The sequence below is a fragment of the Gobio gobio genome, assembly GCF_949357685.1.
Source record: "Gobio gobio genome assembly, chromosome: 20".
In the NCBI taxonomy this organism is placed as follows: domain Eukaryota; kingdom Metazoa; phylum Chordata; class Actinopteri; order Cypriniformes; family Gobionidae; genus Gobio; species Gobio gobio.
In genome coordinates this window covers 3,166,035-3,193,758 of record NC_137113.1, presented here as the reverse complement: position 1 = coordinate 3,193,758, position 27,724 = coordinate 3,166,035, and the positions used below count along the sequence as shown (strand labels likewise).

Below are 27,724 nucleotides of genomic sequence, written 5' to 3'. Positions count from 1 at the left end.
ATGATGGATGAATGCACTTGTATGATGGGCAGATGCACTTTTATGATGGATAGATACACTTTTATGATGGATGAATGCACTTGTATGATGGGCAGATGCACTTTTATGATGGATAGATACACGTTTATGATGGATAAATGCACGTTTATGATGGATAGATGCACGTTTATGATGGATAGATGCACGTTTATGATGGATACATACACTTTTATGATGGATAGATGCACGTTTATGATGGATAGATGCACGTTTATGATGGATAGATGCACGTTTATGATGGACAGATACACTTTTATGATGGATAGATGCACGTTTATGATGGATAGATGCACGTTTATGATGGATAGATGCACTTTATGATGATAGATACACTTTTATGATGGATAGATACACTTTTATGATGGATAGATACACGTTTATGATGGATAGATGCACGTTTATGATGGATAGATGCACGTTTATGATGGATAGATACACTTTTATGATGGATAGATGCACTTTATGATGGATAGATACACTTTTATGATGGATAGATACACTTTTATGATGGATAGATACACTTTTATGATGGATAGATACACTTTTATGATGGATAGATGCACGTTTATGATGGATAGATGCACGTTTATGATGGATAGATGCACGTTTATGATGGATAGATACACTTTTATGATGGATAGATGCACTTTATGATGGATAGATACACTTTTATGATGGATAGATACACTTTTATGATGGATAGATGCACTTTTATGATAAATGCACTTTTATGATGGATAGATGCACTTTTATGATGGATAGATGCACTTTTATGATGGATAGATGCACTTTTATGATGGATAGATACACTTTTATGATGGATAGATGCACTTTTATGATAAATGCACTTTTATGATGGATAGATGCACTTTTATGATGGATAGATGCACTTTTATGATGGATAGATGCACTTTTATGATAAATGCACTTTTATGATGGATAGATGCACTTTTATGATGGATAGATGCACTTTTATGATAAATGCACTTTTATGATGGATAGATGCACGTTTATGATGGATAGATGCACGTTTATGATGGATAGATGCACGTTTATGATGGACATACACTTTTATGATGGATAGATGCACGTTTATGATGGATAGATGCACGTTTATGATGGATAGATGCACGTTTATGATGGATAGATGCACGTTTATGATGGACATACACTTTTATGATGGATAGATGCACGTTTATGATGGATAGATGCACGTTTATGATGGATAGATGCACGTTTATGATGGACAGATACACTTTTATGATGGATAGATGCACGTTTATGATGGATAGATGCACGTTTATGATGGATAGATGCACTTTATGATGATAGATACACTTTTATGATGGAAAGATACACTTTTATGATGGATAGATACACGTTTATGATGGATAGATGCACGTTTATGATGGATAGATGCTCGTTTATGATGGATAGATGCACGTTTATGATGGATAGATGCACTTTTATGATGGATAGATGCACTTTATGATGGATAGATACACTTTTATGATGGATAGATACACTTTTATGATGGATAGATACACTTTTATGATGGATAGATGCACGTTTATGATGGATAGATGCACGTTTATGATGGATAGATGCACGTTTATGATGGATGGATGCACGTTTATGATGGATAGATGCACTTTTATGATGGATAGATGCACTTTTATGATAAATGCACGTTTATGATGGATAGATACACTTTTATGATGGATAGATGCACTTTTATGATGGATAGATGCACTTTTATGATGGATAGATGCACTTTTATGATAAATGCACGTTTATGATGGATAGATACACTTTTATGATGGATAGATGCACGTTTATGATGGATAGATGCACTTTTATGATAAATGCACGTTTATGATGGATAGATACACTTTTATGATGGATAGATGCACGTTTATGATGGATAGATACACTTTTATGATGGATAGATGCACTTTTATGATAAATGCACTTTTATGATGGATAGATGCACGTTTATGATGGATAGATGCACTTTTATGATGGATAGATGCACGTTTATGATGGATAGATGCACTTTTATGATGGATAGATGCACTTTTATGATGGATAGATGCACGTTTATGATGGATAGATGCACTTTTATGATGGATGGATGCACTTTTATGATGGATAGATGCACGTTTATGATGGATAGATGCACTTTTATGATGGATAGATACACTTTTATGATGGATAGATGCACTTTTATGATGGATAGATACACTTTTATGATGGATAGATGCACTTTATGATGGATAGATACACTTTTATGATGGATAGATACACTTTTATGATGGATAGATACACTTTTATGATGGATAGATGCACTTTTATGATGGATAGATGCACGTTTATGATGGATGGGTGCACGTTTATGATGGATGGATGCACGTTTATGATGGATAAATTAACTTTTATGGACTTCAAAAACGAATAAGCTGCCATTATAAAGCTTTGAAGAGCCAGGACATTTTTTATAAATCTCTGATTTTATTCGTCTGAAAGAAGAATGTCACACACACCGAGGATGACTTGCGGGTGAGTAAATCATGGGCTAATTTTCATTTTTGGGTGAACTATCCCTTTAAATCTAACAGCTGATTGGTTAATTGTAATCCATTACATCCCTTTCTATCAAAGTTATCTGACATTGTCAAGATGAATTTGTTCTGATACAGCTTGTCATATTTTATTGACATTTTCTAAACTATAGTGAATAAACTGATAATGTGTGAAAATGTTGAAGGTGTCTGAAAATTTTTTGTTTGACTGTAGAATCAATATAGAAACCAACTACCCGTGACATGAGATGCTAGTTACAAATCTGTGGATATTCCGTATCATAGGCTATAGTTGGTTCAAATGTTTTACGTGGCCTAACAGAAAAGGGACCTCATAAGTGAGTGATTTGGGATGCACTACATAGGCAGCGACTCTAGTGTTGATCTGAGTACCTCCTGATGGAGCCGCTGTACTGCTGCTGGAAGTGCAGCGCTGAGTCTCTCTGCTTCAACAGGACGTCCAGCTGTTTCTGCAAACGTCTGTTCTCCTCCTCCATCTGCTCCAGGCGGCTCAGGTCGGCGTTGTGACTCGCCGCTTTCTCGTTGTATCGTTTCCTCAGCGAATCGTACTCTTTCTTCATCCCCTCCAGCTTGTTTAAGGCCGTGTCGTAAAGTTTATTCAGCAGGTCCGAGGAGCCGTTCTCCCTCAAGACCTACGAGAGAAAGACATTCAGCTCACCACCACTGTGACCTTGAGGAGAAATTGAACCCATTACCAAATCATTGAATTGACTATGTCTGGATAAACATCACTTGACAAAATGCAGCTTTACACCAGCTGGTGGCGCCACGCTCACATTATTCTAATAAAGCTATTTAAATACAGTAGCAATAATCATATATTAGTTAAATGTGATATTCTAGTTATAGAACATGTTAGTCAGCAGTGCTGGAAAATATAACAACTATTAACGAGATATTTGCAGGTTATATGGTGATAATTTAATATGGTGCTTATTTGGGCTTTAAGAAATGTGTCAGACTAATTTTGTTATTCTTTGCACCTTTGCAACGTAAATTTTTTATATTTTATTTAACATCAGTAAACATTTACTCAATTCAAGTAATGAAAAAATGTTATGATTTTAGTTTTTGTTATAATAACACTAATATTGAAAAAAAAACGAATAACACTAATGTTAGTAAAATCGATATATTTAATAATATATGTCAAATGATGCTCTTATGCTGTGTTCACACTAAATGTGAATAGAGCGTCAAATTCACGTCTAATTGGACGCTTGAACATTTTGAATCCATTCGCGCGTCCACAGCGAATTGGCAAAAACTAAAATCATAACATTTTTTCATTACTTGAAATGAATAAATGTTAAATTGAGCGTTTGAAGCTAAATAGATGCGGAGCTGCGCCTGGATAACAGCTCCGCTCTCACTCAAGTATGTATATTTAAGGCTACAATAAAACGAAATATGTCATAAAACACCACTCTGCCTCTTTACATTTTCATAAAATAAAAAAATATTAAACATTAATAGCCACACACATGTGGTTCAGGCAACGCATACCTGGATTATCTTCACTGCATGTATATTTATAACAAACGAAATATAAAACACAGCCATGCCTCTTTTAGTTTACAATTAAAAACAAATATTAAACACATTAATATGTGGTTCAGACAATAAGTGTGCATTTATATGATTATCACTGTAATAAGATTAAATATGACATAAAACACGACCCAGTCTCTGTTTGTTAAATGTCAGTTTATGTGTGATCAATAATAGCCATTATAAAAGTATAAGTAAAAGTTATAAGAAGCTATAGAATAAATAAAGCAAACAATTCAGTCAAACAAAGTCAGCGCTAGTCGGTTACAGCGGTAAAGTTAAATATCCTAAAAAATAAAGTTATGAAACTTCTCTTTGCCCTCTGCCTAAACGATTCGCCAGGGAAAAAATTATAGATTCATGAGAGCAAAGATCGGCCGTTAGATCCACACAAGACGAATTATATCTTTAAACACTACAGAGACATCAGAGCCAGCGGCAGACGGCAGAAGAACTAGCTGAGGAAAGGCTGCTCTCGCCGGGGTTAATGAGCGCCGCTGATCCACTGGAGCTCACACACACACACACACCAGATCACATGTCCAACTCCACACACACCAGATCACATGTTCAACTCCACACACACCAGATCACATGTTCAACTACACACACGCCAGATCACATGTTCAACTCCACACACACACCAGATCACATGTTCAGCTCCACACACACCAGATCACATGTTCAGCTCCACACACACCAGATCACATGTTCAACTCCACACACGCCAGATCACATGTTCAACTCCACACACACCAGATCACATGTTCAGCTCCACACACACCAGATCACATGTTCAACTCCACACACGCCAGATCACATGTTCAGCTCCACACACACCAGATCACATGTTCAGCTCCACACACACCAGATCACATGTTCAGCTCCACACACACCAGATCACATGTTCAGCTCCACACACACCAGATCACATGTTCAACTCCACACACACCAGATCACATGTTCAACTCCACACACACCAGATCACATGTTCAGCTCCACACACGCCAGATCACATGTTCAGCTCCACACACACCAGATCACATGTTCAGCTCCACACACACCAGATCACATGTTCAGCTCCACACACACCAGATCACATGTTCAACTCCACACACACCAGATCACATGTTCAGCTCCACACACACCAGATCACATGTTCAACTCCACACACACCAGATCACATGTTCAGCTCCACACACACCAGATCACATGTTCAACTACACACACGCCAGATCACATGTTCAGCTCCACACACACCAGATCACATGTTCAACTCCACACACGCCAGATCACATGTTCAACTCCACACACACCAGATCACATGATCAACTCCACACACACCAGATCACATGTTCAACTCCACACACACCAGATCACATGATCAACTCCACACACACCAGATCACATGATCAACTCCACACACACCAGATCACATGTTCAGCTCCACACACACCAGATCACATGATCAACTCCACACACACCAGATCACATGTTCAACTCCACACACACCAGATCACATGATCAACTCCACACACACCAGATCACATGATCAACTCCACACACACCAGATCACATGTTCAACTCCACACACACCAGATCACATGATCAACTCCACACACACCAGATCACATGATCAACTCCACACACACCAGATCACATGATCAACTCCACACACACCAGATCACATGTTCAACTCCACACACACCAGATCACATGTTCAACTCCACACACACCAGATCACATGTTCAACTCCACACACACCAGATTACATGTTCAACTCCACACACGCCAGATCACATGTTCAACTCCACACACACACCAGATCACATGTTCAACTCCACACACACCAGATCACATGTTCAGCTCCACACACACCAGATCACATGTTCAACTCCACACACACACCAGATCACATGTTCAACTCCACACACACCAGATCACATGTTCAGCTCCACACACACCAGATCACATGTTCAGCTCCACACACACCAGATCACATGTTCAACTCCACACACACACCAGATCACATGTTCAACTCCACACACACCAGATCACATGTTCAACTCCACACACACCAGATCACATGTTCAACTCCACACACACCAGATCACATGTTCAACTCCACACACACACCAGATCACATGTTCAACTCCACAGTCCACACACACCAGATCACATGTTCAACTCCACACACACCAGATCACATGTTCAGCTCCACACACACCAGATCACATGTTCAACTCCACACACGCCAGATCACATGTTCAGCTCCACACACACCAGATCACATGTTCAGCTCCACACACACCAGATCACATGTTCAGCTCCACACACACCAGATCACATGTTCAGCTCCACACACACCAGATCACATGTTCAACTCCACACACGCCAGATCACATGTTCAGCTCCACACACGCCAGATCACATGTTCAGCTCCACACACACCAGATCACATGTTCAGCTCCACACACACCAGATCACATGTTCAACTACACACACGCCAGATCACATGTTCAGCTCCACACACACCAGATCACATGTTCAGCTCCACACACACCAGATCACATGTTCAACTACACACACACCAGATCACATGTTCAACTACACACACGCCAGATCACATGTTCAGCTCCACACACACCAGATCACATGTTCAACTCCACACACACCAGATCACATGTTCAACTCCACACACACCAGATCACATGTTCAACTCCACACACACCAGATCACATGTTCAACTCCACACACACCAGATCACATGTTCAACTCCACACACACCAGATCACATGTTCAACTCCACAGACACCAGATCACATCTTCAGCTCCACACACACCAGATCACATGTTCAACTCCACACACGCCAGATCACATGTTCAACTCCACACACACCAGATCACATGTTCAGCTCCACACACGCCAGATCACATGTTCAGCTCCACACACACCAGATCACATGTTCAGCTCCACACACACCAGATCACATGTTCAACTACACACACGCCAGATCACATGTTCAGCTCCACACACACCAGATCACATGTTCAGCTCCACACACACCAGATCACATGTTCAACTACACACACACCAGATCACATGTTCAACTACACACACGCCAGATCACATGTTCAGCTCCACACACACCAGATCACATGTTCAACTCCACACACACCAGATCACATGTTCAACTCCACACACACCAGATCGCATGTTCAACTCCACACACACCAGATCACATGTTCAGCTCCACACACACCAGATCACATGATCAACTCCACACACACCAGATCACATGATCAACTCCACACACACCAGATCACATGTTCAACTCCACACACACCAGATCACATGTTCAACTCCACACACACCAGATCACATGTTCAACTCCACACACACCAGATCGCATGTTCAACTCCACACACACCAGATCACATGTTCAGCTCCACACACACCAGATCACATGATCAACTCCACACACACCAGATCACATGATCAACTCCACACACACCAGATCACATGTTCAACTCCACACACACCAGATCGCATGTTCAACTCCACACACACCAGATCACATGTTCAGCTCCACACACACCAGATCACATGTTCAGCTCCACACACACCAGATCACATGTTCAGCTCCACACACACCAGATCACATGTTCAGCTCCACACACACCAGATCACATGTTCAACTACACACACGCCAGATCACATGTTCAGCTCCACACACGCCAGATCACATGTTCAACTCCACACACGCCAGATCACATGTTCAACTCCACACACACCAGATCACATGTTCAACTCCACACACACCAGATCACATGTTCAACTCCACACACACCAGATCACATGATCAACTCCACACACCAGATCACATGATCAACTCCACACACACCAGATCACATGATCAACTCCACACACACCAGATCACATGTTCAGCTCCACACACACCAGATCACATGATCAACTCCACACACACCAGATCACATGTTCAACTCCACACACACCAGATCACATGTTCAACTCCACACACACCAGATCACATGATCAACTCCACACACACCAGATCACATGTTCAACTCCACACACACCAGATCACATGATCAACTCCACACACACCAGATCACATGTTCAACTCCACACACACCAGATCACATGTTCAGCTCCACACACACCAGATCACATGTTCAGCTCCACACACACCAGAGCACATGTTCAGCTCCACACACACCAGATCACATGTTCAGCTCCACACACACACCAGATCACATGTTCAGCTCCACACACACCAGATCACATGTTCAACTCCACACACACACCAGATCACATGTTCAACTCCACACACACCAGATCACATGTTCAGCTCCACACACACCAGATCACATGTTCAGCTCCACACACACCAGAGCACATGTTCAGCTCCACACACACCAGATCACATGTTCAGCTCCACACACACCAGAGCACATGTTCAGCTCCACACACACCAGATCACATGTTCAACTCCACACACACACCAGATCACATGTTCAACTCCACACACACCAGATCACATGTTCAGCTCCACACACACACCAGATCACATGTTCAACTCCACACACACCAGATCACATGTTCAGCTCCACACACGCCAGATCACATGTTCAGCTCCACACACACCAGATCACATGTTCAGCTCCACACACACCAGATCACATGTTCAGCTCCACACACACCAGATCACATGTTCAACTCCACACACACACCAGATCACATGTTCAACTCCACACACACCAGATCACATGTTCAACTCCACACACACACCAGATCACATGTTCAACTCCACACACACCAGATCACATGTTCAGCTCCACACACACCAGATCACATGTTCAGCTCCACACACACCAGATCACATGTTCAGCTCCACACACACCAGATCACATGTTCAACTCCACACACACACCAGATCACATGTTCAACTCCACACACACCAGATCACATGTTCAACTCCACACACACCAGATCACATGTTCAGCTCCACACACACCAGATCACATGTTCAACTCCACACACACACCAGATCACATGTTCAACTCCACACACACCAGGGGCACGTTCAAAGCTCAAACCGGTGCGCAACGTTTTGCTACGGTTTCCGGTTGAACGTCATGTTTCCTGGAAACGGTGTGCAACGGGTTTGAGATGCGTTTGATCTCGTTTGGTGGGTGTGTCAAAAATGGCAGCCCAATCAGCGGCAAAATGTATATAAACCACGCGGTATTAAAGAGACAGCTCACACAATGGAAGTAAAGTTGTTTAATGTGTCCGCTGGTATTAGAAGACATGATTGTCGTAAGAGTTTAATATATATATATGTATATATATTTATATATATATAATCAACATGATGATGTATTTATTTATATCTTTAGCTTAATTGCAAGGCAAGTTTATTTATATACCAAATTTCAAATATGGTAATTGCTTGACATAAAGTGAGAAAGAAAATACAAGCTATTAAAAAAGTAAGAACTAGAAATAAAATGATTTAAGTTAGAATTGATTACCAGGAGATGAAAAAGGTTCATTAAATGGGATTGGGATGTTGTCTTTTATTCTGGACGGCAAGGGCAGTGATTGCATGTATTTTGCAGTATTAAACACGTATTTATATCGATTTCATCAGGCTCCGAAAATTCCACAAAAAGAACACAAAGAATGGCCTTCTCGGCTGCCATAGTTACAACTCTTGCGTCAACAGAACAGGGTGTTCAACGCAGCACCGTTACCGTTTAAAAAACGTTTTGCAACGTTTTGTAGGGGCTGAACGCAGCCCTGGTGTGTGTGGACCTGAACATGTGATCTGGTGTGTGTGGACCTGAACATGTGATCTGGTGTGTGTGGAGCTGAACATGTGATCTGGTGTGTGTGGAGCTGAACATGTGATCTGGTGTGTGTGGAGCTGAACATGTGATCTGGTGTGTGTGGAGCTGAACATGTGATCTGGTGTGTGTGGAGTTGAACATGTGATCTGGCGTGTGTGGAGCTGAACATGTGATCTGGGCTGCGTTCAGCCCCGACAAAACGTTGCAAAACGTTTTTTAAACGGTAACGGTGCTGCGTTGAACACCCTGTTCTGTTGACGCAAGAGTTGTAACTATGGCAGCCGAGAAGGCCATTCTTTGTGTTCTTTTTGTGGAATTTTCGGAGCCTGATGAAATCGATATAAATACGTGTTTAATACTGCAAAATACATGCAATCACTGCCCTTGCCGTCCAGAATAAAAGACAACATCCCAATCCCATTTAATGAACCTTTTTCATCTCCTGGTAATCAATTCTAACTTAAATCATTTTATTTCTAGTTCTTACTTTTTTAATAGCTTGTATTTTCTTTCTCACTTTATGTCAAGCAATTACCATATTTGAAATTTGGTATATAAATAAACTTGCCTTGCAATTAAGCTAAAGATATAAATAAATACATCATCATGTTGATTATATATATATAAATATATATACATATATATATATTAAACTCTTACGACAATCATGTCTTCTAATACCAGCGGACACATTAAACAACTTTACTTCCATTGTGTGAGCTGTCTCTTTAATACCGCGTGGTTTATATACATTTTGCCGCTGATTGGGCTGCCATTTTTGACACACCCACCAAACGAGATCAAACGCATCTCAAACCCGTTGCACACCGTTTCCAGGAAACATGACGTTCAACCGGAAACCGTAGCAAAACGTTGCGCACCGGTTTGAGCTTTGAACGTGCCCCAGATCACATGTTCAGCTCCACACACACACCAGATCACATGTTCAACTCCACACACACCAGATCACATGTTCAGCTCCACACACACCAGATCACATGTTCAGCTCCACACACACACCAGATCACATGTTCAACTCCACACACACCAGATCACATGTTCAGCTCCACACACACCAGATCACATGTTCAACTCCACACACACCAGATCACATGATCAACTCCACACACACCAGATCACATGTTCAACTACACACACACCAGATCACATGTTCAACTCCACACACACACCAGATCACATGTTCAACTCCACACACACACCAGATCACATGTTCAACTCCACACACACCAGATCACATGTTCAACTCCACACACACACCAGATCACATGTTCAACTACACACACACCAGATCACATGTTCAACTCCACACACACACCAGATCACATGTTCAACTCCACACACACCAGATCACATGTTCAACTCCACACACACACCAGATCACATGTTCAACTCCACACACACACCAGATCACATGTTCAACTACACACACACCAGATCACATGTTCAACTCCACACACACACCAGATCACATGTTCAACTCCACACACACCAGATCACATGTTCAGCTCCACACACACCAGATCACATGTTCAACTCCACACACACCAGATCACATGTTCAACTCCACACACACACCAGATCACATGTTCAACTACACACACACCAGATCACATGTTCAACTCCACACACACACCAGATCACATGTTCAACTCCACACACACCAGATCACATGTTCAGCTCCACACACACCAGATCACATGTTCAACTCCACACACACCAGATCACATGTTCAACTACACACACACCAGATCACATGTTCAACTACACACACACCAGATCACATGTTCAACTCCACACACACCAGATCACATGTTCAACTCCACACACACCAGATCACATGTTCAACTCCACACACACACCAGATCACATGTTCAACTACACACACACCAGATCACATGTTCAACTACACACACACCAGATCACATGTTCAACTCCACACACACCAGATCACATGTTCAACTCCACACACACCAGATCACATGTTCAAATCCACACACACCAGATCACATGTTCAACTCCACACACACCAGATCACATGTTCAACTCCACACACACCAGATCACATGTTCAACTCCACACACACACCAGATCACATGTTCAACTCCACACACACCAGATCACATGTTCAACTCCACACACACCAGATCACATGTTCAGCTCCACACACACCAGAGCACATGTTCAACTCCACACACACACCAGATCACATGTTCAACTCCACACACACCAGATCACATGTTCAACTCCACACACACCAGATCACATGTTCAGCTCCACACACACCAGATCACATGTTCAACTCCACACACACACCAGATCACATGTTCAACTCCACACACACCAGATCACATGTTCAACTCCACACACACCAGATCACATGTTCAACTCCACACACACCAGATCACATGTTCAGCTCCACACACACCAGATCACATGTTCAACTCCACACACACACCAGATCACATGTTCAACTCCACACACACCAGATCACATGATCAACTCCACTCACACCAGATCACATGTTCAACTCCACACACACACCAGATCACATGTTCAAATAGGCGCTCTCTTTATAAATAAACCACAGATTTGAGCTTTAAACAATTACATTCTCACCTGAAAAAGTCTTAAAACTACATTTTGTGACACAATAGTAGTTTTTTAAATTATGCGGGGTTTCTCATCACGTCACTTCACCAGGTTACAGCAGCGAGCAGGCTCCTGATTGGTTAACGCGCCGTGAACCAAATTATCACGGTTATCAATATTATCACGGTTTTGTTCAAACGAGATGAAAGTATTCAAAAAGAACAGATTCACACACTTAAAAAATTTCAACAAATTTTATATTTGAAATTCAACAAACAACAAATAACTAAAGCAGCTCTATGCACTTTTTTAAAGCTAGATTCTGTGGGATTTCCTTCCTTAATGGCCGTCGTCAATAGCAATGCATAATGCATAAATAATAATAATTTGTCGTAAATATAATCTCTAATATTATCTCTGTAAATATATTCTCAAGCAATATTCTCATCAGTGTTCAGCAATGATGCATTTAAATCTAGCATGTTTTGTGTTAGAGCCCAAACAGTATCCTAGTGAAATAATGCATATCCATATTTCCATATGATTTGACATTTATTTTATTAAATATCAAAATGTGTGCATCATACCTGACACCTAAATGATCACTTTACAGTCAGTTTTATGACTGTCATTCTCTTCAAATGCTACTGAAGTCAGAAACGTGTATAACGTTACCAATGTTGTGTGTAACTTTAGAGACGGTCCCTAAATTCGCCAGCGTTATGCCAGTCATATCAGATGCGCTGTGCTTCTGCTGTGTTTTAAAACTATTTTCGCTGCTGAAATAAAACAAAAACAGTCCAACACAGTATGATGAGTGAATCTCCTGCGTACATCGCACGTTTATCTCTGCTTTGAGTGCAGATTTCAGCGAGTGAGCGCGGCGCGCGCTCTGAACGCCTTTGATTATGAGACATTGCATTCATAAACTCAATATAAACACGTGTGAGTGGTTATAATGCGCAACGCGATTATAACAGACGGCTTTTGAGAAGACTAAGTTCAACAGCCAGAGTGACTAGTGTGCAGCCGAAATTATACCCGCAAATGGCGGTTGTTAATGTCAAGCCCTGAATATTATCCCTTAAATCCCTTATCCCTAGTCTTGTCTGAACTTGTTCGTTCGCTTCACGTTATTATTTCCAAGACGTAGTTTTGGTATTGAGGTCAAAGTCCACTTGCCTTGCGTTCGTAGTTTTGAAGTGTTTTCCCTATTACAGAGACTTTTTTCTGGCATGTTCTGCAGACAAGGTGACCATCTTAGATTAAGTTTCCCTCAGGACTTTTGTAAAAGCCAAAATATGACAACGCCTCAGATTTGGTCCTTTTAGAGGCTGAACAATCTCCAGAGTGCTGTCACTGCCTTCTGACATTTATTCTCATTCAGAAAACAGCGGTGCGCTGCGTCACACTGACGCTGACTGGACAAGATTTACGCGCGTTTTCACAATCGTGATAATCACACGCGGTTTTAATGATAATTAAATTTTATACGATATTACTAACCGTCACAACATTTTATCGTGGTTTATCGTGAAACCGGTAATCGTTTCATCCCTAATAGATTAACGGCGATATTTTTTTTATCGCCCGATAAGAGTCTCACGTTAACGCCGATAACGGCCCACCACTAATTTAAATATATGTTATAAATATACAGTTTTGTTCTGATGCAGATAGAAGATTAAATGTCCTGTACCTGTTGCTGCTGCAGGCGCATGTCCGCCACCTCCCGCTGGTCTCCGTCATGAATCCGCCGCAGCTCGTCACAGGTCAGCTGAAGCTGCGAGTGCTGCTGCAGGAGCTGAGAGTAGTTCTGCTTCATGGCCTCCATTTCGTCCCGCAGCTGAGTCTGCTCACCAACCACACGTCCGTGAAGAGTACTGACACACAGAGAGACGCACGCGTTACTGATCCACTCGCCAACATTAATCAGTCAACACAACTAATGTAATGTTAATGTTTGTTTTATCGGGCAGTTACATGCACCAGATAAAATGATGACAATGCACTTTAAGGCTATCATGCCACTAGCAATGCCAAGGTCATTTCTACTTCAAAACATCATGTTTAATTCTACACTCACCTAAAGGATTATTAGGAACACACACTAATACTGTGTTTGACCCCCTTTGGCCTTCAGAACTGCCTTAATTCTACGTGGCATTGATTCCACAAGGTGCTGAAAGCATTCTTTAGAAATGTTGGCCCATATTGATAGGAGAGCATCTTGCAGTTGATGGAGATTTGTGGGATGCACATCCAAGGCACGAAGCTCCCGTTCCACCACATCCCAAAGATGCTCTATTGGGTTGAGATCTGGTGACTGTGGGGCCATTTTAGTTCAGTGAACTCATTGTCATGTTCAAGAAACCAGTTTGAAATGATTGGAGCTTTGTGACGGTGCATTATCCTGCTGGAAGTAGCCATCAGAGGATGGGGACATGGTGCTCATAAAGGGATGGACATGGTCAGAAACAATGCTCAGGTAGGCCGTGGCATTTAAACCATGCCCAATTGACACTAAAGGGCCTAAAGTGTGCCAAGAAAACATCCCCCACACGATTACACCACCACCACCAGCCTGCACAGTGGTAACAAGGCATGATGGATCCATGTTCTCATTCTGTTTACGCCAAATTCTGACTCTACCATCTGAATGTCTCAACAGAAATCCAGTCGAATCAGCCAGAAGCCAGAATCAGTCGGCCCATTCTCCTCTGACGTCTAGCATCAACAAGGCATTTTCTCCCACAGGACTGCCGCAGACTGGATGTTTTTCCCTTTTCACACCATTCTTTGTAAACCCTAGAAATGGTTGCGCGTGAAAATCCCAGTAACTGAGCAGATTGTGAAATACTCAGACCGGCCCGTCTGGCACCAACAACCAAATCAAAATTGCTTAACCTCTTAACAAGCGCCCCATTTTTGAGAATTCTTTGAAAACGATATACCCAAATGAAAATGTCTGCAGCTCTTAAACCCTATGGTCTATATTCATAAACCTGGTCTTATTTTAAACTAGACACTTGAAATATTGCTACCCAAGAGTCATAATAACTCAAAGTAATATGGGAACAGAGTAATATACATGTAAATATACATGTAAGTGACTCACGTTTTTTGTTTTCACTTAGGGAAAAAAATATTATAATTTAATGTTAAGAGCCTGAAAATAACTTAAATATAAAACTGAATGTCTAATCATGTCATGATTCAAATATGAGGATGATTCTCTCAGTAATGTAGCTTCTGTGAGCTTTTATGTCAAGAAAAGTCTAGGCGTCATTTCAAAAAGGCCATTTATTTCAGAACATTTGCTATTGTAAAGAGTAGTTTTTCATTCAAATAAATCTGCAATAAACTGCAATATACTACTAATTATAATGGATAAACAGTTACTGAAAAACTAAAGCAACTATTTACAGAGATTACAAAGTGTAAAAAACTCATTTAGCTGATGGGAAGCGTCAGTAAGAGTCTGCGCGCTCCACTGCAGTTGCGCCATGGAGAACGCGCAGCCAGCGCGCAAACAGTATTCACCAAAGCCTACTTACGCAAACTGCGCAAGATAATGCCTTTTGATTGGTTACTAAGTCCATCAATCAAACCTTTGTTGGAAAGGCATTGGCTGGGCACCGAGTGCCTTTATCCAACGAAAACCATGGGCGCAATGATTGACAGCTCACCAAGCCTGTAAGGCAATTCCTCTATATGATGCATCCCAGAAGAGTCTCTGATTGAAGGAGAGAGACGGGGGAGGGTTTAAAATACGTGGGAGAAGCCATTCTAGCAGGGGGAGTTTGCCAGACACGGAATAGAATCGATATTTCATTGAAAATGGACATGATTGATCACGCTAACTCAAAACTCTCTTGCAAACAACGGAGGATTTTTAGTTTTTTCCCTATTTTTTCGTTGTTTTGGATTAAAAAGTGGGATGCATTTTGAAGAATGGACTCTTACACAGAGATGTATGCGGGTGTTTATTGGATTCGTCCGATCTGATCTGAACGACAGGAGATGAAAGATGAGTAACGCTGATATTATGCTAATGTTTACATGGACGGTCCTTTAGCGTTTCATTTAACCCTTTCCTCTCTGGTGTATTTATTGCAAAAACAAGTTCAGAACATGAATCTTGAGTGTTTTAGCTTTCAAATGATGCATAGTTTGTGATAGTTGATTGAATATTTTGTATAAAACAAAAGTAAATAAAAGTACACACCCCCCCACTTCCGTCAACCCCCCCGCCCACGAACCGGTGCGGGTTAAGAAGTTAAATCTCCTTTCTTTCCCATTCTGACATTCAGTTTGGAGTTCAGGAGATTGTCTTGACCAGGACCACACCCCTAAATGCATTGAAGCAACTGCCATGTGATTGGTTGATTAGATAATTGCATTAATGAGAAATTGAACAGGTGTTCCTAATAATCCTTTAGGCGAGTGTATGTGTTATATGCCATTTATTTGTGATAATTTCTGAAATTTACTAGCAGTTCCTGAGTGGTTTCAAAGTAAATCCTAAATCCTTTTTTTTTCAGTGCACATGTATACACTAACCATTCACTATACACACACGAACCGCCCTGTAAATGCACAAAAACACAATTCAATTGAACAAATCAGAAGTTTAAGATGATACTAAAGGGAAACGAATGAAACAAAATAATTGGGGTAATCTCAGATGAAGATCTGTAATCTGTGCTGTGTGTTTGCTTTACCACCAGATGTTGCCTTGATTCACGGCAGCCAATCAGAGCCTTTCACATCACGCTAATGAGCACAGCCTGCTGTCACACTGCTGAGTTTTTAAATTAAATGCAATTAATTACCTTTGAATTATATATGGTTAGAACAAAAATGCTAAATATTGGCCAACATATATTGGTTAAATACATACATGTACTCAGTTTATATATAAAATTAAGTTTATAAATTAAATTACATTTTTAAAATATAATAACTGATTAAAATTTAAAAATTAAATGCAATTAATTACATTTAAATTATATATGGTTAGAACAAAAATGCTAAATATTGGCCGATATATATTGGTAAACCATTAGACATGTACTCAATTTATATATAAAATTAAGTTTATAAATTTAATTTAATTTTTAAAATAAATAATTCAAATTATATATGATTAGAGCAAAAATACCAAATATTGGCCGATATCGGTCGACCACTAAACGTTTTAAAATTACAAACAAAATTTTTAAATTAAATGCATTTTTTAAAAATGTAATAATTGATTAAAATTAACAATAAATAATTAAAATGCAATTAAAATCAAATTACATATTGTTAGAACAAAAATACCAAATATTGGCCGATATATCGGTCGACCACTACACATTCTGAAATTACACACAAAAATAAATTTTTAAATACATTTGTTTTAAATGTAATAATTGATTAAAAGTAAAATTGATAAATTAAATGCAATTAATTACATTTAAATGATATATGGTTAGAACAAAAATGCTAAATCTTGGCCAATATATATTGGTTAACCACTAGACATGTACTTAGTTTATATATAAAATTAAGTTTATAAATTGTATTTTATTTTTTAAATAAAAAGTAAAATTCAAATTACATATGATTAGAGCCAAAATACCAAATATTGGCCAGCCACTACATGTTCTGAAATTACACACAAAAATTTGTTTTAAAATTAAATACATTTTTAACTATATAATATTTGATTAAAATTTTTAAATTAAATAATTAAATGCAATTAATAAAATTCAAATGATATATGATTAGAACAAAAATACTAAATACTGGCCAATATATCGGCCGACCACTAGACATTTACTCAGTTTATATATAAAATTAAGTTTATAAATTAAATTACATTACATTTTTTAAATAAATAATTAAAATTTAAAATGATATATGATTAGAACAAAAATACCAAATACTGGCCGATATATCGGTCGACCACTGCACGTTCTGAAATTACACACAAAAATTTGTTTTTAAAATAAATGCATTTTTTTTTAAAATAATATTTAAAATGAAATTTAAAATCTAATTATATATTGTTAGAAATACCAAATATTGGCCGATATATCGGTTGACCACTATAAGTATTCTGAAATTACATTACATTTTTATTAAATAATAAATTAAATTTTTTAAATGTAATAATTGACCAAAATTAAAAATCAATCAATCAATCAATTCAAATTATATATGGTTAGAACAATAATATTGGCTGATATATCGGTCGACCACAACACGTGTTCACAGTTTATATATAAAAGTGAGTTTATAAATTAAATTACTAAATTTTTTAAAATTAGGCAAGGAAATTAATTAATTAAAATTAATTAACTGAAAAGTATATATGGTAAGAACTAAATTGCCCTCATAAAAGGTAAAACAATGCCCTTGAAAATCAACTCCATGAGGCATATATATGGGTATAGATCTCACTGGTAGTAGTCGGCGTCTCTCACGGCCTCTTCGCATCTCTTCAGGGTTTTGGTGTGCTGGTTCTGGAGAGACTGCAGGTCTGACATGGCCTTCATGCACTGGAGCTTCAGACGCTCGTAATCGTGACCCGGCTTCACGCTCGGCCTACACACACACACACACAGATATATGTAAACGTCACAGGGCGGTCATGTCATATACAGGTCTGATTCATTTCATTAGGACGTTTCACTGAGATCACACACACATGCACAGAAAACCTCAGTGTGTGTTTTTTCAATGTCTATCAGCTTTCAGGTGAAGAGACACAAAAACAGAGCCTTTTTTATGAAATAGTAATGAAAGTAAACATACTTTATTTATACACATAAAGCACTCTGTCCATTCTCACGCTCACATATACAAAAGACAAGACAGACTGTCTGGCAGGGTTATAGTGTTTTAGAGATCAAACTGGCCACAAGAACAATCGGAAATCTCCAGTTCTGTAACAAACACCCTCTTCGATCTCTTTTACAGTTGCCCGAACCAAAGCATGAGACATGAGCCTCTGTCACTGCACCTACAGTCTCTGTCACTGCACCTACAGTCTCTGTCACTGCACCTACAGCCTCTGTCACTGCACCTACAGTCTCTGTCACTGCACCTACAGCCTCTGTCACTGCACCTACAGTCTCTGTCACTGCACCTACAGCCTCTGTCACTGCACCTACAGCCTCTGTCACTGCACCTACAGTCTCTGCCACCGCACCTACAGCCTCTGTCACTGCACCTACAGCCTCTGTCACTGCACCTACAGTCTCTGCCACTGCACCTACAGTCTCTGTCACTGCACCTACAGTCTCTGTCACTGCACCTACAGTCTCTGCCACTGCACCTACAGTCTCTGTCACTGCACCTACAGTCTCTGTCACTGCACCTACAGTCTCTGTCACTGCACCTACAGTCTCTGTCACTGCACCTACAGCCTCTGCCACTACACCTACAGTCTCTGTCACTGCACCTACAGCCTCTGCCACTGCACCTACAGCCTCTGCCACTGCACCTACAGTCTCTGTCACTGCACCTACAGCCTCTGCCACTGCACCTACAGTCTCTGTCACTGCACCTACAGTCTCTGTCACTGCACCTACAGTCTCTGTCACTGCACCTACAGCCTCTGCCACTACACCTACAGTCTCTGTCACTGCACCTACAGCCTCTGCCACTGCACCTACAGCCTCTGCCACTGCACCTACAGTCTCTGTCACTGCACCTACAGCCTCTGCCACTGCACCTACAGTCTCTGTCACTGCACCTACAGCCTCTGCCACTGCACCTACAGTCTCTGTCACTGCACCTACAGTCTCTGTCACTGCACCTACAGTCTCTGTCACTGCACCTACAGTCTCTGTCACTGCACCTACAGTCTCTGCCACTGCACCTACAGCCTCTGTCACTGCACCTACAGCCTCTGTCACTGCACCTACAGTCTCTGCCACTGCACCTACAGTCTCTGTCACTGCACCTACAGCCTCTGTCACTGCACCTACAGCCTCTGTCACTGCACCTACAGTCTCTGCCACTGCACCTACAGTCTCTGTCACTGCACCTACAGTCTCTGTCACTGCACCTACAGTCTCTGCCACTGCACCTACAGTCTCTGTCACTGCACCTACAGTCTCTGTCACTGCACCTACAGCCTCTGCCACTACACCTACAGTCTCTGTCACTGCACCTACAGCCTCTGCCACTGCACCTACAGCCTCTGCCACTGCACCTACAGTCTCTGTCACTGCACCTACAGCCTCTGCCACTGCACCTACAGTCTCTGTCACTGCACCTACAGCCTCTGCCACTGCACCTACAGTCTCTGTCACTGCACCTACAGCCGCTGTCACTGCACCTACAGTCTCTGTCACTGCACCTACAGTCTCTGTCACTGCACCTACAGTCTCTGTCACTGCACCTACAGTCTCTGTCACTGCACCTACAGCCTCTGTCACTGCACCTACAGTCTCTGTCACTGCACCTACAGTCTCTGTCACTGCACCTACAGTCTCTGTCACTGCACCTACAGTCTCTGTCACTGCACCTACAGCCTCTGTCACTGCACCTACAGTCTCTGTCACTGCACCTACAGTCTCTGCACCTACAGCCGCTGTCACTGCACCTACAGTCTCTGCACCTACAGCCGCTGTCACTGCACCTACAGCCTCTGTCACGGCACCTACAGTCTCTGCACCTACAGTCTCTGTCACTGCACCTACAGTCTCTGTCACTGCACCTACAGTCTCTGTCACTGCACCTACAGTCTCTGTCACTGCACCTACAGTCTCTGTCACTGCACCTACAGTCTCTGTCACTGCACCTACAGTCTCTGCACCTACAGCCGCTGTCACTGCACCTACAGTCTCTGCACCTACAGCCGCTGTCACTGCACCTACAGCCTCTGTCACGGCACCTACAGTCTCTGCACCTACAGTCTCTGTCACTGCACCTACAGTCTCTGTCACTGCACCTACAGTCTCTGTCACTGCACCTACAGTCTCTGTCACTGCACCTACAGCCTCTGCCACTGCACCTACAGTCTCTGTCACTGCACCTACAGTCTCTGTCACTGCACCTACAGCCTCTGCCACTGCACCTACAGCCTCTGCCACTGCACCTACAGCCTCTGCCACTACACCTACAGTCTCTGTCACTGCACCTACAGTCTCTGTCACTGCACCTACAGCCTCTGCCACTGCACCTACAGCCTCTGCCACTGCACCTACAGCCTCTGCCACTGCACCTACAGCCTCTGTCACTGCACCTACAGTCTCTGTCACTGCACCTACAGTCTCTGTCACTGCACCTACAGCCTCTGCCACTGCACCTACAGCCTCTGTCACTGCACCTACAGTCTCTGTCACTGCACCTACAGCCTCTGCCACTGCACCTACAGCCTCTGCCACTACACCTACAGTCTCTGTCACTGCACCTACAGTCTCTGTCACTGCACCTACAGTCTCTGTCACTGCACCTACAGTCTCTGTCACTGCACCTACAGTCTCTGTCACTGCACCTACAGTCTCTGTCACTGCACCTACAGTCTCTGTCACTGCACCTACAGCCTCTGCCACTGCACCTACAGCCTCTGCCACTACACCTACAGTCTCTGTCACTGCACCTACAGTCTCTGTCACTGCACCTACAGCCTCTGCCACTGCACCTACAGCCTCTGCCACTGCACCTACAGCCTCTGCCACTGCACCTACAGCCTCTGCCACTACACCTACAGTCTCTGCCACTGCACCTACAGCCTCTGCCACTACACCTACAGTCTCTGTCACTGCACCTACAGTCTCTGTCACTGCACCTACAGTCTCTGTCACTGCACCTACAGCCTCTGTCACTGCACCTACAGTCTCTGTCACTGCACCTACAGTCTCTGTCACTGCACCTACAGCCGCTGTTACTGTACCTGCAGTCGTCAAAGGTGGTCCCAGGTGAGGAGAGGGCCAGTCTTTTGCGCAGGTCGTCTCGTTCACGGGTCACCTGTCTGAGCTGGAAGATCACAGTCTCCAGTTTCTCACTCATCACATGCTTGTCCGGGTGTGCAGGAGGGGGTGAGGATGCTGGGATAGAAAGACAGACAAAATAAAAAATTAGCACATGTACTTATGTAGCTTTAATACTGAAGAGGTAAACTAGCCACGTTAAGCCATGTGCGAAACTGTTAATTTCGTTGACAAAATAAGAGTCAATGTGTATTTCGAGCTTGTTTATAATTAAAAGTCATGCATATTATATTTGTTTTTGGTTACACAATAAACTGTATTTAATTTAATTCCCATTTAATTCATAGTCAGGAGGAAAGACGAGTATTTGACACATATTCAATAAAGTATCAGGGTTATAATAGTTCACTAAAACCAAAAATCTTCATTACTTGAAATTAAATAAATGTTAACTGAAATTAAAAAAATAAATAAACAAACTTATTTCAAGCTTTAGCTTAACCTGATATGGCCTACTAACTAAACTCAGAAATACAGAGTTATAAAAACTATATAGATGTTTTTAAAAAACAAACAAAAAAGTGAATTGAGCTCTTTCGTGTATTTTTTATGTCAAAAACAAAATTATGTCAAAATGTCAGTTCAAGTGACCGTCGGTTATGTAATGCTTAAATGCTTAATTTATTACAATTTAACTAAACTCATTAGATTTTAGGAGACTAAATCTACTGTAGATTTAGTCGACTAAAATCTTATGATATTTAGTCGACTAAAACTAGTCTAAAACTCAAAAACAATTCAGGTGACTAAAATATGACTAAAACTAAATCAAAATATGCTGTCAAAATTAATACTGGTGTGAAACCAAAAACTGAAATTAAAATTAATAAAACCTATAGACATTTTTTTTTAATAACTAAAACTAAAAAAAATGCTTTAATTACTAAAACTTTCCACTAAAATTAAATCAAAATATTAACAAACACTATATAGTATCTCAGTGATACTAAAATAACACTGTATGGCCAAATCTGTTACAGTGTGTTATATATAAATGCAGAAATAGTTAGTTGCACCTCTAAAGTTTCTAAATGCACTCCTACATTTTTCAACTAAGGATCACAGCTGCATCTTGGGAAGAAACTAAGCGTCGAGTCCTGGATGCAGATCTTAAATGCAGATCTGAAGACTGTAGGCCAGTCCATGAATTTGTGCTTTGAGTTTGAGAGTCAGCTCTGCTGTTCATACAGATGTTATGAATAAACAATGATTTAATCTGGGACACACGACCCATCCCATATCCCTCACTGCCGAAAACAAGAGCCGTCTGTCTCGTTTTAGACGTCTAATGGACAGAAGCGTCTCGCAGATGGTGTCTGAGTTTGCTCTGGATTTTTCCCGGCGAGTCCCAGAAGTGTTTTGCACCAGCAGGATGTCAGGAATATGTGTAGGACTAGCGTTCAGAAGTTTGGTGTCATTAAAATAATGCTTTTGAGAGTCTCTTCTGCTCACCAAAGCTGCATTTATTTGATCAAAAATACTAAATTGTGTAATATTATTCCACTGTTCTCTATCTGAATATCGTAAAGTGTCATTTATTCCTGAGATTACTCCAGTCTTCAGTGTCACATGATCCTTCACTAATCATTCTAATGTGATTTGATGCTCAACAAACATTTATGATTATTATCAGTGTCATATTTTTGTGAAAACTGTGATACAATTTATGTTTGATGCTTCTTTGATGAATAGATAGTTCAAAAGAGAAGCATTTATTTGAAATAAATGTTGTTTTTGTAACATTATAAATGTATTCAATGTTATTTTTAATTAATTTCATGTGTCCCTGCTAAATAAAAACACTATTTTTTTATCTCACTAGCCGCGTTTCCATTATCCTTCAAATTGCGCAAATTGAAATTGCGAATTGAAAATACGGCCAATGGAAATGCGTCAATTTCGCAAAAACTCCCATATATCGCAAAAAAGTTTTTTACGCTCGCATGAGGTGGTTTTTCAGGCAATTTGAAAAAGGAAATCTTCGCAAAACTGCAATGGAAACAGTTTTTCGCATTTACAGGTCACCTGGTACATTCACGCATTTCTCTCACATAGGGCATACATATTTTTTTTTTTCCACTCAAGTTTGTCCGAGATTTTATGTTGTTAAAACGACATATTTTTCTCCTAATAAGGAAAGTGGCGTAACTTTATAATGACGGACCCCGGTGCAACCACAAATATCATAACTATCTATAGGCCTACTGTAATTAAGACATATATTCAAGAAATGTATTAAAACAGAAAGACGCTATAGTATCAGCCTTGCTCAAAGACTGAGGAAACAGGCCAGTTACGCACGTCAATCCATTCCCGACAATCTGGGTTTGCTTCTTATTTAGCAAATATACAGCCAAATAGTTGATTAAACATTGCTCAAAATTAAAATACAATTTATACAAAACAAAATTAATTTTAAAGAAAGACTTTCTAGAAAACACAATTCAATGAAGTGCTCAAAATCCATGTCTCCAGACATATTGCGAATATGTCTGGAGTAGGGATGAAACGGTATGGAAATTTAACATCACGATTATAGTGACCCAAATTATCACGGTTATCAATATTATCACGGTTTTGTTCAAACGAGATGAAAGTGTTCAAAAAGAACAGATGCACACACGTAAAACATTTCAACAAGTTTTATATTTGAAATTCAACAAACAACAAATAACTAAAGCAACTCTAAGCACTTTTTTAAGATAGATTCTGTGGGATTTATTTCCTTAATGGCCGTCGTCAATCGCAACGCATAACGCATAAATAATAATAATTTGTCGTAAATATAATCTCTAATATTATCTCTGTAAATATATTCTCAAGAAATATTCCCATCAGTGTTCAGCTATGATGCATTTAAATCAAGCATATTTTGTGTTAGAGCCCAAACAGTATCCTAGTGAAATAATGCATATCCATATTTCCATATGATTTGACAGTTTATTTGATTAAATATCAAAATGTGTGCATCATACCTGAGACCTAGATGAACACTTTACAGTCAGTTTTATGACTCATTCTCTTCAAATGCTAGTGAAGTTTGAAACGTGTATAACGTTACCAATGTTGTATGTAACTTTAGAGACGGTCCCTAAATTCGCCTGCGTTATGCCAGTCATATCAGACGCGCTGTGGTTCTGCTGTGTTTTTTTAAACCATTTTCGCTGCTGAAATAGAACAAAAACAGTCAACCTCTGTATGCTGAGTGATCTCTTGCGTAGCCTACATCGCACATTTATCTCTGCTTTGAGTTTTAGATTTCAGCGAGTGACAGCGGCGCGCGCTCTGAACATAACTTCGCTAATCTGAACGCCTCTGATTATGAGACATTGCATTCATAAACTCAATAGAAACACGTGTTTATAATGCGCAACGCGATTATAACAGATGGCTTTTGAGAAGACTATTAGAAGTTCAACAGCCAGAGTAACTAGTGTGCAGCCGAAATAACGTTACACCTGCGAATGGCGGTTGTTGTCAAGCCCTGATTATTATCCCTTAAATGTCACCCTAGTCTTGATTGAATTTGTTCGTTCGCTTCACATTATAATTTGCCAGACGTAGTTTTGGTATTGAGGTCAAAGTCAACTTGCCTTGCGTTCGTAGTTTTGAAGTGTTTTCCCCATTACAGTGACTTTCTTCTGGCATGTTCTGCAGACAAGGTGACCATCTTAGATTAAGTTTCCCTCAGGACTTTTGTAAAAGCCAAAATATGACCACGCCTCATATTTGGTCCTTTTAGAGGCTGAACAATCCCCCGAGTGCTGTCACTGCCTTCTGACATTTCTTCTCATTCAGAAAACAGCGCTGCGTCTGCGCCAGACTGACGCTGACTGGACAAGACTTACCGCGAGTTTTCACAACCGTGATAATCACACACGGTTTTAATGATAATAACATTTTTAACGATATTACTAACCGTCACTACATTTTATCGTGGTTTATCGTGACACCGGTAATCGTTTCATCCCTAGTCTGGAGACATGGATTTTGAGCACTTCATTTGATTATGCGCCTTACTCATGCTGCTCACTTTTCATAATCAACATATGAAATTAAAAGATTATAATATTTAGACATAGCCTAACTATATGAAACTAAATAGGCTACGTTTTCTTTAACCCTCTGTCCGACGAAGTCGTCTGCGCCTTTTGATGGATTTTTTCCTTATTCCAGCGGAAACTGGACATTTTTAGAAATTAATATAAATCATTATTTTCAACAAAATAATTAGTTTGTTTCTCTATTTTAAAGCCATGCCAGAATCAAATAAAATAGAATAAAATTGGTTATCATCCCATTTTAATAAAAAAATTCTAACACTGACTGCAAACTGACTTCATTAAAAACGATGTGTACTAGGGTAGTAAATAAAAGATGAAAATATTGTTTGAAATTGTAATATAGTTTCACAAGAAGCATTACGATTTTCTAAAATTATTTTTAAGAAATAATAATCAAGCACATTTCCCTGAATTCCCTACTAAGAAAATTATTCAAGATGCAATATGATTCTTCTGTTAGACAAAATGTTCAAAACAGCCACACACACACACACACACACACAAGGACTCACCGACGCTGCTAAGAGAACTGCTGCTCTCCGAGTCCGACGGCATCGCTGACAGAACGCTGCACGTGGAGCCTGAAACACACACACACACACACACACACACATCAACACTTACTCTATCATCAATGAGTGAAGGAAATGAGAATGAGAGTGTGTGTGCAGTCCGGCTGCATCTCAATCTGCTCGCTTGTGCCGTGTGTGTGTCAATAAGTAGCCTATATAGTGAACATAAAGTCTGAACATGAACACGGTCCAGATTTTGCTATGAAAAAATGGCCGACTCCTCGGGCAGGGAACTTACTACTTCGAGACACACCTGTGAGAAGAACGGATGCACGGACATCTCTACTTCTACTGACATAAACACACACACACACACACACACAAAGAGAGAGAGCGGCCTCCAGCTGTATTGGAGTAACTCGAGATGGTAATTGGGCTTGAATGGAGACTCCGTTTCTCTCTCAGGACGAGTCTGT

General features: G+C 40.6%; 1 protein-coding gene across 7 annotated transcripts in view; it reads right to left on the bottom strand.

The window, feature by feature from the left end:
* dlg5b.1 (discs, large homolog 5b, tandem duplicate 1) overlaps positions 1-27,724 on the bottom strand; it is a 106,029-nt gene that overhangs the window by 58,354 nt on the left and 19,951 nt on the right. For 4 of the 7 annotated variants that reach the window (XM_079801348.1, XM_079801351.1, XM_079801349.1 and 1 more), the window contains exons 2-6: positions 27,249-27,317; positions 22,576-22,729; positions 19,131-19,274; positions 14,380-14,563; positions 3,015-3,274 (exon numbers count right to left, since the gene is read on the bottom strand). In XM_079801348.1, coding sequence (XP_079657474.1) covers positions 3,015-3,274; positions 14,380-14,563; positions 19,131-19,274; positions 22,576-22,729; positions 27,249-27,317 — 811 coding nt within the window. The remainder of the gene's footprint in view (positions 1-3,014; positions 3,275-14,379; positions 14,564-19,130; positions 19,275-22,575; positions 22,730-27,248; positions 27,318-27,724) is intronic. The other 3 variants (XM_079801350.1, XM_079801352.1, XM_079801354.1) reach the window with 1 other exon arrangement.